The following is a 15,528-nucleotide window of genomic DNA, read 5'->3' as shown; positions in this document are numbered from 1 at the left end:
ACTGGCAGCCTGTTACATGCACCAGCAATCTCAGTGTGGCAACACCTGGTGCAGAGGACAGCACATGCCTTCTCAGATTCTGCAAAGAGGAAAGATTTGGTAAATACAACCACACGTGCATAAGACAGATCTGATAACGCAGCGGTTTAGAGACCCACGTGATATTGCATCAAAACAAAAAGGCAGTTTCATTACTTCTGGTTCCAATAAGAGCGATGCAACTGAACAGTCTAGAGGTGTCTGAAAAAGTTTTTCTTTCAGCATGTTCAGGAAAAGTCTCCATTACAGACACTCAACTTCACATGCAAAGACTTGGTGAATTACAACCAAGGCAGCTTTCTGACTATCAAACCACGTCAACTCCAGAGACTTGGTTCAACTCCAAGAGGCTATGTGAACACTGATGGCATACCTAAGCCCAAGATAAATACAGTCACACAGGGGAAGAACTGTTAAGCACGTTTTCTACCTACACGAGGAACCTACTAATGCTGCTGCGCTGCCTTTTTCATTCCCCAGAATAACTGAAAAACAAGAAAATAAGAAACAAACCAAACAGTGCCAATGCACTGTTAATAATAAAAGCTTTTAAAGAATATTCACAAGGAGAAGAGATAGAAACACTCAAGAATTCAAGAATTTTATTTTAATGGACAACACATTAAACATTAGATATATATCTGTTCAGGTTAAGTAGGAGCTGATACTCAATTTTATTACAACATCATGTCAGTAATCACACCTACAAGCTGGAAATTTCTGCAGTGCTGCTGCTAGAACAAAACTATCAGGGTACTTTAAAGCACACAGGAAAAAAAGCACAGGACTTGGAGGAACTGTGTCCTCAGGTGAGGAATGTAGATTAAGAATCCCATTATTTTATCTGAAATAAAGAAAAAGACAAAAAGCCCAGAGCAAACTACTTTTGTGACATCTGACCTCTTCTACTGCAGTTTCTTTCTGTATTCATCTTCTCTTTGTGCTTTCCTACTTCATCTCTCAAAACTTTGATGTTACAACCTGTTCATTGTCATCCAAGTGGTGGGTAATTTATCTTGTGGAACCTTGTCAGAACACGTTTGACCACCCAAAAATCCTCCTCCTAGCTAGTGAGGCTACCTCCAGCGTCAGTAGGTTTGCTTCACCATTTGCAGTCCGGATTATTATGAGGGTGGGGTGGAGGGAAAGGAGTAAGGCTAGCAGACCAAAGGCAGAGACTGTACTTCTTCATCAGAATTGCAAGGGGCTCTGAAATAACTGAGGTGAAATTGAGGATGGTGGAGCAGCATGAAGCTCCTCAGAGAAGTTTTCCAGTGCTATTAACCTTCACCTACAAGGCCTGCCCTTAAGCGGTTAAACAGTAACCTGCAAAAGTAAAAAAGTTACAAGAGAGACAATATATGCTTCTCATTTAAAATTCTGGGAGAATGGCCAGGCCCATAAAATTGTTTTTAATTTGGGAGGATAAATGAGGACATCACAACTCTCCAGCTGTGTAAAAGACTGCTCATTTTAAAATGGACACCAGAGCCTACTACAGAACTTCAAATGCACAAAACAAAAGAATGTTTTTGATAGTTTTAGAACTGAACTGTGTCACACAGCACAATTCAGCTATTTACAAGTTTCCACATTATAAGTCATGTTATTAAGCTTTAATAGTATTCTGGTAAGCAAAAGAATAAAATGTTACACAAGGTCAAAATGTAAAGGCTTAACAGAATTTCAGCCAAGAATCTAGTTTGCTTCCCTCTGTCCTAATATATGGTAATTTTCTGTATAGCAAAATGGCAGACGTGAACACGTTTAAAATTTAATATATGTAATTATGAAATTTTGCTTTGTCCTCTCAAAAATTCCTTACTACTTCACAAAGCAGTGCTTCAGTGATTCAAAACCAATATTCCCACACAAACCACAAGACTACACTAGTGGAATTGTTCCTCCTCCTTTATCGGGAGGTGAACATCTAACATCAGCGGGCTCGCTGAAGCTAGAGCTCCAGTACCTTTCGAAGGACCACCAACAAGCTCTAGACCCAGGATGAAAATACATGCACCTACTTGGCTGGAACAACTTTGCCTTTTTAGAGAACAGGTTTCCATAAAAAGGAATGGATAATCCTCCATTCAGCACCGAGTTCAGTATGCTATTTAGCTTTAAACACAGCATACAGTTGAGCAGCCAGCAAGTTGCTAATTAAAAATATGTATTTTTAAGTTGTCCCCAAAGCTTCATTTGCCCCAAGACAAACAAGTAGTGGCAAAGGGCTGATAATGCTTTCATGCATTGTTTCTAGCAGAAATCAAAATACTGTAATAGTTTCCTCCTGCTGGAGGGAAAAAAAAAAAAAAAAAAAAAAAAAGAGAGAGAAACTTGACCTACATAACAAGGCACAGAAGAAACTCAGTTAAGCTTCAGCGTGTTTTTGGGAGAGGGGAGAGGTTTTTTTCCTCCCTAACAATGAAAAGTCAAGCAGTTACATATGGCTACACTAACTACAACTGTTAGCAGATCCGACATTGAACTAGATGTCTCTCTTGTAAGACTCAAAAACATCCTGCTCCTGTCCCAGACCATTTAATACCCTTGCCCTACCCATGTAATGGATTAACAGAGGTATAATTTGTAGGCTGTCCATTACTTTCAAAAGAGGTTGGAAAAGATATATATATATATATTAAAAAAAAAAAAAAAAAAAAAGGCCTCGAAAAGGCTAACGTTTCATAGGCTCAATATACGGCCCAAAAGGAAGGACATATGGTGAAAGTGTTTGGGTTTTTAAAGGCACTATTTACAGACCAAGTACAGCACGCTCCCCCGGCTCGGCCGGGCAGGCAGCATTCAGCACTGCCGGACTGCAAATCCCCCTTCGCATCGAACCACCGCCAGCCCCCACCGAGCCTCCTACAGCCACACAGCTCGGCTCGCCTCCAGCCCGGGAAGCCCCCCCCGCCCCCCCGCCGCCGCCCCCCCCTCGCAGTCATCTCGGCCCCATCCTCCGCGGGCAGCCGGCGCCGGGTCCCGCACCGGGCCGAGCGCGGGGAGCGGCGGGGGGCCCGGTTCCCCGCCGGTACACACCTTCTCTGCGCGGCCCTGTGCTCCCGCAGCGCGCCCCGCCGCCGCGCCGCCGCGGGTGGGTGCCCACGGCATCTTCCACAAAGGAGGCAGAGTAGCGGCGCGCATAGCAACAGGGCCGGCGCCGATTGGCCCCGCCGGGCGAGCGCCGGCCCCTCGGCGGCCCGGCCCGGCCCCCCCCCCCGCCCCCGGCCGGCTCCGCCGGGGCAGGTGAGCGGGGGGGACCCGCGGCTGCAGGCGGTGCCGAGGTGCCGCTGCCAACCCGGCCGGGCGCCAGCGCCACGCGTGCCCCTGCCCGGGAGCGGGCTGCCCACACGCGTGGGGGCGGGCGGGGCCGGGCACCGCGTCCCCGGGGCACAGCCCCGCCCCCCCGGCGGCAGCGCAGGGGACCCCGCTGGCACCGCTACCTGCACCAGCGGCTCGCCGGGCGCCCTGGCACGGCGCGTGTAACGCTCACGGCCGGCACCGCGTCCCAAGGCCAGCCCCGAGCGGCGCCGGCTGCCAGGCCGTGTGCATTTAGAGCTGGAGTGGGAAATCACGGCGGCCGCCCCCACCCCCCACCCCTCAAACCCCCCGGCAGCACTCGCTGCCGTCCAGCTGCGGCGCCGCGTCCCCCCGGCCTCAGCCCCCCGCCCCAGCCGGAGCGACCCCCCCACACACACTCCCTCAATTTTATATTTGTAATTTCATTTATGAAGCTGTTTCAAGAGAATACCCTCAAGGCTGCGCACATCCTCCTAGGTGCAGTCTAAGCAACGTCACCCACATTAATTTCAGCCAGTTCTTACCCATTTACAACAACCAAAGTCAGATGGCATTCACTGCATTAACATCATCGCCCCCTCCCCCCCCCAAAAAAAAAAAAAAAAAAAATGAAAGGCTTACACTCAGCCTAACCACATCACAAAACAAGACTAAAACTCTCGTTCTGTAATTAGATACCACGGAACTCCACAACCACACCGAAAATCCAGCAGCACTAACCCCTTCAAGAACATGGAAAACATGCTGCATACTCCACAGAACTGCGACTTGTCCCCACTCGCATTTTATACAGCAGTATCATTTAGCTCTGGTTGCAAGAAAACATCACCTATACAAGACTTTTAAGTAGACATTTTATCCGAGGACAGTTGGGTAACTTTTAGCTCTTGGTCCATTTCACGATTGTAGATGCAGATAGCGCCTTACAGAAAGTTACACACAAAATAGACCATTTCATTTGTCACTATGACATTCAGGCTTCCTGTATATTTTATCTCAATTTGCTTTCCAAGTATTTTTCTTTCATGGAACATTTACTTCTACAAAAACACCCCAGTCTTCTGAAAAAATAAAAAAAAACCCAAAACAACAATTTCCAGTTTTCTTAACCAAGCAACCACCTAGCCTTTGGAAAAAGTACTCAGATGATTTTCTGTGAAACAGTTATTCAATACCTATGGGAAGAATGGGAGGGGTAAGACGAATATTTATCACACTGGTAAACACAGCGTGTCTAAAAGTTTTGCTAACAAGAGGCAGAGGCAGCAACCCCGATCAATTCCCACGGGAGCTGGCAGAGACAATATTCAGGAACCACCAGTTGTTTTTACAGGCCAACTAACAATGCTTTATTGATGAGCAGCTGCCTCTAGCCGACAGGCATACCCACCCACCACAGCGCTCCCCAACAGTTTCCCCACATTGGGCTACTGGGGGGCAACCACAAAGATCCTTTCCACACCTGATATTCTTCAAACGCAGGAAAAGCAGGACAGCACGTTGACACTCCAGCTTCTAAGCTTAGGGTCCTAAGCCAGCCATAGGTATGCAGAACTCTGCTCTGTGCCTGTTTGTGGAAGAACACTCCAGAAATGAATGCATCTGGCCTAACAAAATGCTAAATTTAGCAACTGCAGTATTAGAAATTCCACCCAAAAACCCCATCTTGAAGCATGGTACTCATTTATCAGTTTGATCTCATGCTCTTCCACAAATTCCAGCAGAGGCACCAGATACAGATGATAACATTGCTAGCCTGAATGAACATAAGAGAATACAGTAGCACATGGAGATATACATAGGACTTTATCCTAAGGTGTGTATTCCATCATCATAAAGTAGCTGCACTTAAAATACTACTAATACCCCTGCAGTGTTAATACTGTGCAAAATGACGAGTAACAAGCAAGATAAACATACTTTAACCCACCTTCTGCCACAAAAATAACACTTACCAAAACACCAAAAAAAAAAAAGAGCTCTTGAGAAAAGTAGATTTTATCCCAACGCAAACCTTAGGAATAAGCAGTCCTACACATTTGACAAAGCAGGAAATCACAGCCAAGGATGGTTCATCTCAGTATCAAGTCAACTACACATCAATTCAGAGGCACTTGCCAGTAGACGTAACTGGCACCATCCCCACGTTACAAAAACCACAGAACTTCAGCCTTTGGAGGCCTGTGCCAAAGCACAGGATGTCTAGTAACATGCTAGTTCAGATTCTAGCCCTGCCTCGTGCAAGAAAAGTGAGGTACGCACATGACCCCTAAGGAGCAACGCCTAAGTGACTTCATGGCACCTTACATTTGCACAGACTAGTTGGAGAGACAAGCTAAAAACAAAAGCACACTCCTATCAATGAACCCCTTGCTTGAAACAATCATTTTGGATTAAGTTATTAATTTGCAGGATATAAAACTACAAAGCACTCTCACATTGACAACCCTGCTCCCCTTTTCCCCCCCCTCACATCCACAACTCCTCAGAACAAAGCTGAGGTCAGTTCTTGATGCTTGCAGTGCATGTTGAAGAGCTGGTAAGACATACCATTCAGTCTTCATAATTTATGTATAGTTTTCCTTTTTCTGATGTTTAAACTCTAATTTCTTGAGTGAGAAAGACTACATATACTCTACAGCAGACCTAGAAAAGTTGAAAGCATCAGATTCTAAGTTCCACTATGATTTTAAAACAGAACAAAAAAAAATAAATCAGTGCATATCACAAAGCTGCTCAAAATTTCATACTAGCAGCTTAACTGAGGATGAAATACAGCCAGCTTACAAGTGTCCTAAAACATTTATGAAAGGTCATTATGTATTCTCAACACAAAAATGGGATGAAAGAACATACAATGCATATCAAGCACCATCACTTAACCTTTTCTTTCTAGTGGATCCAAACCACTTTCTCATAGAAACTTGTTAATTCAGTGAGACTACCAGTAGGAAACCTCCAAAGGCAGTACAGTAATAGCCAGGTATGTCAATTTCAGTGAACTTAATTGCACAATGTAAGATGAGGCAGATAGATGTGTAGTCTAGCAGTTCTGTATTGATCTCCTAATCTTTACTCTCAAATTTTCTAGTATTATCAACTATTCCTCCTGCTTCAGCCTTATAAACTGGCTACTTGGTTTTACTCATTCACTTTTTAACATCATGCATGCTTCTAAAACAGGTCCTCCACACCGTGCTTGTGTTAGCATGGTGTAAGCAGTTATGTTGTGACTACTGCTACTACTGTAGTTATGGTAGAAATTACCTAGATGACTCCAATTCTAGTCCTCCAGATACTTTGTCTTTCAGGGCTTCTCCACAGTAAACAAGATTTCTTTGGCCACTCAAATAGCATGTGCTTCAAAAGGAAGAAGCACCAACCTCTCCACCCCTCCAAGTCTGCAAATCCTTCTACCAAACTTGCTGACCTGCCTGAAAGTGTCACTTGGAGCCAGTTTCTTTCAGTTACGTTGTTGGGCTACTGCCCTGCCAGGAAACCAAGGAGAACAATACCTGGCAGGGAGAAGGGCTTCCCATCGCTCTGTAAAAAGAGCGTGCTGACCACAGCAGTTCTTCCTGCACCTCTGCTTCTCCTTTCCAACCCTCAGAAGAAACCACCACCACCCTACCACCTCCTGCCATGATACTGACTGTATTAAGGATATGGGCTAATACCATCCTCAGTTCTGCTAAGTACTCTCCCTCAGCCCTTCCCTCCTCCAGTATACCCAACAAGACAATACTTGCACAACACCCTGAGAAAGAAGCTTAATTTACTACAACACACAGAAGTGTAAAACCTGCCCTAGAAATCCTGAAGGCTCAGCAGCAGGAAAAGGAATCCGTGCACAGCACCACGAAGTTCAACTAGCACAAGCAGTCAGTCACCTGCTTGTAGTCTCACTAAGGAAGTTCACAATCCAAAATGGACTGACTTACCAACCTGGTTCCCAGGGATCTTAATGGAAAAAAAAACCCAAACAAAAAACACACCACTAACTTCACAGCATACACAATGTAAAACAGATGACATGGCTCATGTGCAACCAGAGGTTCCTTATTTCAGATACATTCTCTTCTGTTTTAATTATACCTCAGAAGAAAAACCAGCTTGCTTTTTCCCTGGGAACAAAGAAGTCATACTTGGCAATAGGTTTGGGAAATGCATTGACCACTGCTAAGAGAAAAGTGGAAGTGCCCCATGGTTACTGGGTACTACACATCCGGACAGAGAGAAATCAGATGCCTTCCCACAAAATGTAAAGTGGTCAAATCAAAATAAATGTGTATGGGGGGGAGCTGAAGAACTCCCCTTACTGCTCTTAAAGAAACAAAGTTGTCCAGAAGACTTCTTAGTAAGACTAGTTTGTCCACCTTCATTCATAACAAGGATTCATACATTCAGGACAGACATGAAGCATCACTAGTATTTCACATGTGGAGCGCTTCACACAGAGCTCTCCTCTCCAAATCATCCCTGACAATGTCCTCACACTATCCTGTTACATCTTTGCATTTTGCGTCAACACAATGTAGTAATACCATCCCAGAGAGCAACTTTAAATAGTTTTGGTCCCAAAGCTAACATTAAAAGGTAACACAACAATCACTAGCCAAAAGAATTAGTCAGGCCCATTTAACAAGGAAGAAAATGCATTAATACAAATAAGTTTGATCTGATTTGGCCAGAACAACACTAAATTGTTAAGAACAGCGGGAGAATTTTCATGACTATCTTACAACTCAATTATACTGCTTACAAATAGCCTTTCTAAAACAGTATCTCTTCCAATCTTAGTAAAGTTATATGTGCAGATCAAGAATAACCGCACATGGCTTCAGCTGTGTGCTTGTAGTTACAGTCATCCCACCCTGCACAGGACCAGCAGAGAAAGGAATATGTAATGAATGAGATGTCTTCCAAAGTCCAACTACCTACCCAAGTCCAAAAGGCACTCTTCTGTATTTGCATTCACCCAGGTTTATAGACATCCTTAATTGCCTACTTATAATGAAGCTTTTGTACTTGGTAGTACAAAGGTAACCATGCAATTGTACATGCACTTCTAAAACAATTCAAGCTTAAAAACTGGCTTCTGTCTAAGCATTAAATAAAAATGACCTGCAAAGACCGAACAATTTACTACCACTTTGAAAGACAATGATATGAGACACCTTCAAAAAAAATTAAAAAACATGTTTACCAAGTTTCATATCAAATGGAGAAAGCAGTTCTTATAGCTATACTTAAAACTGCAAGACCTTGTTGACTGCAAGAACTGCCAGTAACTGCTGGACTGTTACTCCAAGCTTGTTGCTGATAGGATAAAACACTATGGCTATTTCACCACCATTTAACAGTTGCTTTTAGTAGATGTTTGTCAAAATCACAAAGAAACATTTTGTAAACAGCGAGGCAGACAGAACAAGTTCTTTTAACAAATGTCATATAGCTGGTTTATTCCCGGCAGTTCCTCTGTTTTCACAGAAGATTTCTAATTTTAATAAGCAGAACTCTATTTGGCAACAAACTCACATCTCTCATGAGAATCTGTATTTATGAATGCTAGCTTATTTTTAAAAACATTTAGAAGCTGGCAGACCTCAGATCCAATAATAGTTTCAACACTGCCCCTTAACAACAAAATTCAACCTAACATGCTTCAGCCCTGGGATCTGATCCAGTATACCAAAGTATTCTTACTTCAGCAAGTAAAGAATACAGTCAGTTACATAGCCCAAGCCTATGGGCTTGGCATATCCACAAGCCCCAAAATATCCACCTAAATGCCACTCCAGCAGCATCTGTTTTAGTAACGAGTCCCTCTGAAGGTGGCTAGTATAGACAACGCCAACCACACAGAAAGAAAATGGCACAGTTGTTACCAGCATGGTTCTTCTCTCTGACAAACCCACACACAGTGAAGAACTCTGGCTGTCGAACACTGATAAAAAGCATCGCTCCAACTCAAGGGCTACTCCAGCAACAGGACTTGCCTCACTGTTGACATCTAGGTACAAGCTGAAAAAGCTAAGGATTCTTCCAAGTTAAATTTTTGTGGTAATAAAATTGATATTATTAATAATAAATAATTATAATAAAAGAACATCTATTCCCATTTCTTCAGTGCAAGGACAGAGCTGTATTGAAAGCTCCCAGGTCCTACTCTCAATTTAAAAATAAAATAAAATTTAAAAAGGCTTATATTCCTGATCACTCATCCTCATTCACTGCATCTATATATAATGTGTTATCAGGACAAATCTGCTCTCCCCAAAGATTAAAGCTAGATGGCTTCATGCCTTATAAATGGAATCTGAGTGTAATATCCTGACCACCTGTCAGTTTGGTTGGTTTGATTGGTTTTTTTTTTATCCTAAACAGTTTTAGGTTTTCTTTCTTTTCAATAATAAGTTGGGTTTTTTTATTTGAAAGTAATCCACATAGGAAAAGCAGGCACACCTCCCTTTCCTGCCCATCAGAGCTAGCCTCCCTTGCCACACACCCCTCCTGGCACGTGTCCCAGCACGGCACCGCGTGGCACCAGCACGCCTCCCTCCCAGGCCTGGGCGCAGCGTCACCTCCAGCTCATTATCACCCAACCTGCACTTACCTGTGGCAACCAAGCCCGAAGCATCGCCCAAACACTTTTGGAGTGACAGCTCTACTAAGCAGGAAGCACCTCATTTCCAGTTTATTACTTTGTTTACTGGCTACGTTGTTCCACCATGGAAAAGTTTATGTGCTTCGCGACATTTCACTGAGAAGATATTATAAAATTAAAGTGCCTGTATCACCGCGCAATGCAGGACACTAAAATACCAGCCATCCTTTCCCAAAAGGTATTTTCACTTCCTGATCTGCATACTCTGTAGTACATCTTTGCTAAAAAGTTTTCGACAAAATCCTTCACAAAGTTAATATAGGGCATTTTTAATACTAAGGCTTATTTTTAATAACAAGGATCTTCTCCAGATGTCCTAACTTAACAACTAACTCCACAGCTCCCAAACACCCTGGCTCAACTCTCTTCCCCCAACCCTATGCCTCCTCATCCTTCCTCCTACGGATTTGAAGAAAAAGCCTTCTATCAATTGTTTGTCTTCATTAACCTCTCCTCCAGCTTTCCTCAGAGACACGTCCAGAAATCCTTCAGCCATGTTCCCAACAGGAGGTAGTAAACAGACTTTCGTTGAACCCAAAGAGTTAGCTCCTTTCCATACCAAACCACCAAATAAGGTGGAAGAAAGTCTCCTAACCCAGTTACCACATACAAACAGACCCAGAGGCACATACCAGAGTTTGACTTGCAAAGAAGGAAGGAGAAGAGAAAAACCAATCTTCAGACTGATTGTTCCTCTCTTGTAGACAGAAAGCCTTTTCTTCAAATTAGGATAATCTCAAGGAGGGAATGAATGCTTCAGAAAGTAAGAGACAACTGCTTTTTGCTTAATTTGTATGTGAAAACACAGTAGCCTCTACACAAAGAGCACACAGCCGAGGAATAAACAAAGCAAGGTAATAAAAAAAAGTAAGAAGACACTAGTATAAGAAGATAAAAAATAGCCAGCATGCATTTAGAGACAAACGAGCCTGTCTTCCTCCTCTAACTGATCATTCATGCAGTGAGGGGGAGGGAGGAGGAAGGAGCAGTAACTGAGCTGTTTAGACTATAGTAAGACTTTTGATGTCTTGTAACATTCCCACAGTAAAATGACTATACTGTAGATTCATCTAAACCACAAGATTTTTTCCAGTTGTGCACCGAGTGTACTCTAAGAGTACATAACGAGCCTTCCGAGTTTGGCAGTAAGCTATCACCCTGACATTATGCAATGTTTTCATTAACTCCGATGGTGAAACAGTGTGTTTATACAGTTTATGAACAAAGCTGAACTGGAACACTTTGCAAGCACTCTTCTACAAAGCCTAGTTCTGCCTTCCAAGCTCAATAAACTGGCGAAGCGATCAGAAGTCATTAGAACTAAGTTCAATAGAAGCAAGAGCAAAGCTCTGTACTTGAGAAAAGGAAACGGCGGTCCAAACATGCAACGCGAAGCAGCTGACTAGGCAGCTGTACTGCAGCAACTAAATCGTGATGATATCATGGATCAAAGCTAGGTAAACTGATATGTTGTTACTGCAGAAAGACAAAAAAACCTCCACCAAAACTCAAAACGTCACTCCAAAACCACTATGTCAGAAAGGGAGATAAATCATTCCTCTCACTGGCACTGGTGAAGCTGTATTGTAAGATGCTTCAACACTTCATTTTAAGAATGGCAGCGTAGGAAAGGTAAAGGCAAAGAGCAGCCATGGGTATTTTAGTTACTGCATTCTCTAGATGCAGTATAGAGGTAGTTATATGATTGCATGAGAGCAACCACTGCCCTTCCACGCTGACACCCCAGCCGAGGGGCAAGTCCAGAGTGATTCTCATGAGACATGTCCTGTGAATGCCCTGTGCCTTTGCATGGCAAAGAAATAAGTCCACGTTCTAACCTGCACTTTCAAACCTCTCTTCCTCACTTGCAAAACTGTTCCATGGGTTTGCTATGCAACACTCCACATTCCATCTCCTCTACTGCTCTCATATATCACATGCTTCTCTTTGCAATTTTCAAACTTCCCTTATGATAAAGGGAGGTAAGTACCTTCAGGCCAGATTTCCCTTTTTTCTTCATTTCTGCTCATCCTTTTTACCTCCTTAAATTAAAAATATTCTTTAACATTTTGCACTGTTAAAGAAGTGGTTGCACACTTGGATCTTCCCTTTCTTCTGCACCACCCATTTTTGCTGGCGATAACCAGAATCTTATCAGTAGCACGACAAAGGCAAAACCGTACCTTCTTCCAGCATGCTTGGGCATTGCAACAGTTTTTAACTTTAACTAAATAAACTACAGCTCTCTGCTTCGGATGGATTCCCATATAATTATTTGTAAGAACAAAAAAAAAAAAATCCAAAGCACTTCAAGCCTCTTTACGTCTGTTTACGTGTCACTTTGTGCATGGATTTGCAGTCTTCTCAGTATTTTGAGGTTCTGTAGAAAAGTGAAGACTGCGGCAAGCAGTGGTCTGCTTCTCCCCCGTCCTTTGCTATTAATTTGCGACGATTAGAAGCAGGTGACTGCACACTTGACTGCTTGTATCCTGTGGTACAGCTGCTATGCAGAAAGCAGCACATGTAAACATTTGCATGATTCCTGCCTCCTAAGAGTCTCTGTGGGCTGCATGTGGCATTTAGGCAGCACCTTCACAACCCCCTTTGTGCACCACCTTCACACACGGTTAAGCTGGAGCTCTCTGCTAAAATGGCTGGAGATACCCTCCAATGTTTGGCAAGACTGATGATTTATTTCAAGATTATTGTTAATTATCTTAGAAGAGTTTCAAGACATTACTTCTGAAGGGTTTCACCCAGTTTGTGACAGACATTTTACAACAGATAGAAATCTCAATTTTTTAACTGTCAGCTTAGAAAAAAAAACACCACCAAAACACTCAAAAACCACAACCACCCAGCAAACTAGTAACTTGTCTTCTTTATAAATGTGGTCCCCTCTATACCAGGATGGTTAAAAACAAAGCATCTGATCACTATATAGCAACTAAAAATGTTTCCAATGTTCTAATTTGTTCTGTCTAAAAATTAAAGAAAAATAATAGACAAAGTTCACATAGAGGTTTTGAACTGCTACTGCAGAACATTTTAAAGCCACAGTGATTTAGGTTTCACCTGACTATTTTGAAATTTTATTTCACCTTGACAGTAAACAGCTTTCAAACTTCGGGGTTTGGTATTAAAATCTAAAGAAATTCCAAGAAGAACCTGCCTTGCTGCAATTACTCAGGTAAAGGTTTAGGCAAGTAAGAAACAAGGAGGAAAGCAAAGAGAAAAGCCCATTTCAAATCCCTAGTATTTAAACCCCATTAATTTATGTATATGTTTATGATAATTTCTGTACTATCTGTGCTCTTGTCACACCATGGTAAGCCTTACAGCATGTACATACAAGAAATCCACCTAAGAGTGGTCATTGACGTGGTGTCGCTATTAGCAAACATGTCATTAACACACTTAATTAAGATGTGCATGTCATGTAAGTGTTAGCATTTAACACATGGGTATCTAAGTTATATTAAAGTATTTCTCAAGACACCAACGTGACTATAACACCAAAAGAACATGCTTTTAAAACTCATCATTTTAAAAATCATCAGAACTTCGAGAAACTCCAATATCTAAGCAGGAATTGTTTTTTTTTTTTTAATTATCAGAGTTCTACGATAAGCGCTCATAAGATAAAAAAAAAATCTTGCTTGAACTAACAGAAATCAATAATCACTGCCCATGTGGATTAAAATAGAAGTCATGCCATATTTTCAACTCTAGGGGCATCAGCAGCTGTTGCTATACTGCAAAAGAGCTGAAGTGTCATAAACATATACATAGACGGCCGACTTTATTTTTCTGTACAACCAGGCGTCAGTAATCCGGATAAGACGTAACCCAAGGACGGCGAAAAATTCGGTGTCAGCGTGCTGGTTACGATCCGCCCGCTTTATAACTAGAAAAAAAAACCACCGCGGGGTTATAAACCAACACCGAGGGAAGTTACGGTTATTTCCAGGGCGTCTTTCAGCTGCGCTTTTGCTGGGTTTGGCCCTGTGCGGGCATTGTCTGCCGGTGCCCGGGACCCGGACCCGCAGCGCGGTGCGGGCTCGCCGCCCGCCCAGACAATGGCGAGCCGAGGGGGCAGGAGGGGGCTGGCAGCCCGGTGGCACGGCACCTGCCCGCCGCACAGCCCCACCGCCGGGCTCCCCCCCCGCCCCAAGAGACAGGGGAGGGGGTAAGCAGCGGTAACACCGCTACCCAGCACCAGGCTACCTCCCATCGCGAAAAGGCACAAACGGACAATAAAAAAAAAAAAAAAAACAGCAAACCCACCAAAAAAAGGAAATAATGTCGATAAAGCGTTTACCTCGTTCCGGCTTCATCTTCTCCGCTTCCTCAGCCAGGTCCGCGGGCAGCCGCGGTGCGGTGCCTGCTCCCCCCGCCGAGCCGCCTGCCGCGGCCCCCGCCAAGCGAGATTAATGAGTTTTTTCGCGTGTCACAACACGGAGCCGGAGGCCGGGCGCGCAGCGGCGGTGGCCCGGGCCCAGCCGGCAGGGGCAGGCAGGCTGGCGGCGGCCGGCCCGGGGAGGCTGAGCGCCGGCGGCCGCTCCCCGCGCCCGGCCAGGGTGTCCTTCCGTGACACGGCGCCCAGCGGGGCTATTTATAACCTGCCGGGGAAAAAATCCCACAACAACAGACCTCGGCTCACCCCCGGCCGCGCCGGCTCTGAGTCACCGCGGCCCCGGGCGATGGCAGCCCCGGCCGGAGTCCCCTCCCTCCCGCCGGCCCCGAGGAGGGCAGGCGAGCGGCCCCCCGCCCCGCCGGGCCCGCGGCCCTGCGACCTGTCACCAGCCGGCGGCTGGCGGCGGGGGGCTGCCCGGCACCTTCATCCCCGGCCCCGCCGCTGCCGCCCGGGCTGCCGGGCGCTGCCCCCCGCGCTTCGCCCCGGTCAGACCGCCCGCCCCTCCGGCCGCCGCGCAGCGCCGCGCTCCATGGCTCTGCCTCCCGCCCTTCCTCCTCCTCGCCGCTGAGTAACTCCCCTCCTCTCCGCCGGGCACTCCCCGCCTCCCGCCGAGCGGGGCACACACATCACAGCCCGGCGGCAGCGGGCAGGGCACAGCTCGGCCGCGGGGGGACCCGCCACGCTCGGCCTTCGACTGGCCGGCGGAGGGGTGGGGGGCACGGGGGGACACCGGGGACACGGCCCGCGGCAGCCGCCCGCCGGGACCGCGGGACCCCGCTCCGCCCCCGCCCCGGCCGGGCCCAACCGCACCGCCCGTCGCCCGCCCCACGTGCTCCGCGGCAGCCAATCCCCTGCCATCACTTCCTGCCTGGCCCCCGCCCGCCGAGCAACTCGGTTGCCATAGCAACAGCGCGCCAGCCTGGCCGGGGCCTGCCGGCGGTGGCGAGTACGGCCGGGCTCGGCCCGGCTGGGCCCGGCTCGGCCGCGGCTCATCGGCTTACCCAAATGGCACCCTCCCCCCGCCCTGCAGGCGCTTTGGCGGGCAGGTTCCCATCTCGCTCACCCGGCTCTGGCGGAGGCTGCCGCGGCCCTCAGTCCGCTC

General features: G+C 45.9%; 1 protein-coding gene across 13 annotated transcripts in view; it reads right to left on the bottom strand.

Moving 5' to 3' along the window:
• ATOSA (atos homolog A) overlaps positions 1-15,212 on the bottom strand; it is a 48,386-nt gene extending 33,174 nt beyond the window's left edge. For 8 of the 13 annotated variants that reach the window (XM_080395070.1, XM_080395059.1, XM_080395068.1 and 5 more), the window contains exon 1: positions 14,331-15,212. Coding sequence is in view for 3 of the 13 variants with exons in the window: in XM_080395063.1 (XP_080251189.1) it covers positions 14,331-14,346 (16 nt within the window). In the remaining 10 variants the exon portion in view is untranslated. Of the gene's footprint in view, positions 1-3,081; positions 3,180-14,330 lie in introns of those variants that run through there. The other 5 variants (XM_080395057.1, XM_080395065.1, XR_013929392.1 and 2 more) reach the window with 4 other exon arrangements.
• Positions 15,213-15,528: the final 316 nt, after the last annotated feature.

The sequence above is a fragment of the Falco punctatus genome (assembly GCF_963210335.1).
Source record: "Falco punctatus genome assembly, chromosome: 7".
In the NCBI taxonomy this organism is placed as follows: domain Eukaryota; kingdom Metazoa; phylum Chordata; class Aves; order Falconiformes; family Falconidae; genus Falco; species Falco punctatus.
The sequence above is the reverse complement of the archived record's forward strand: the minus strand, read 5'-3'. Positions and strand labels throughout refer to the sequence as shown.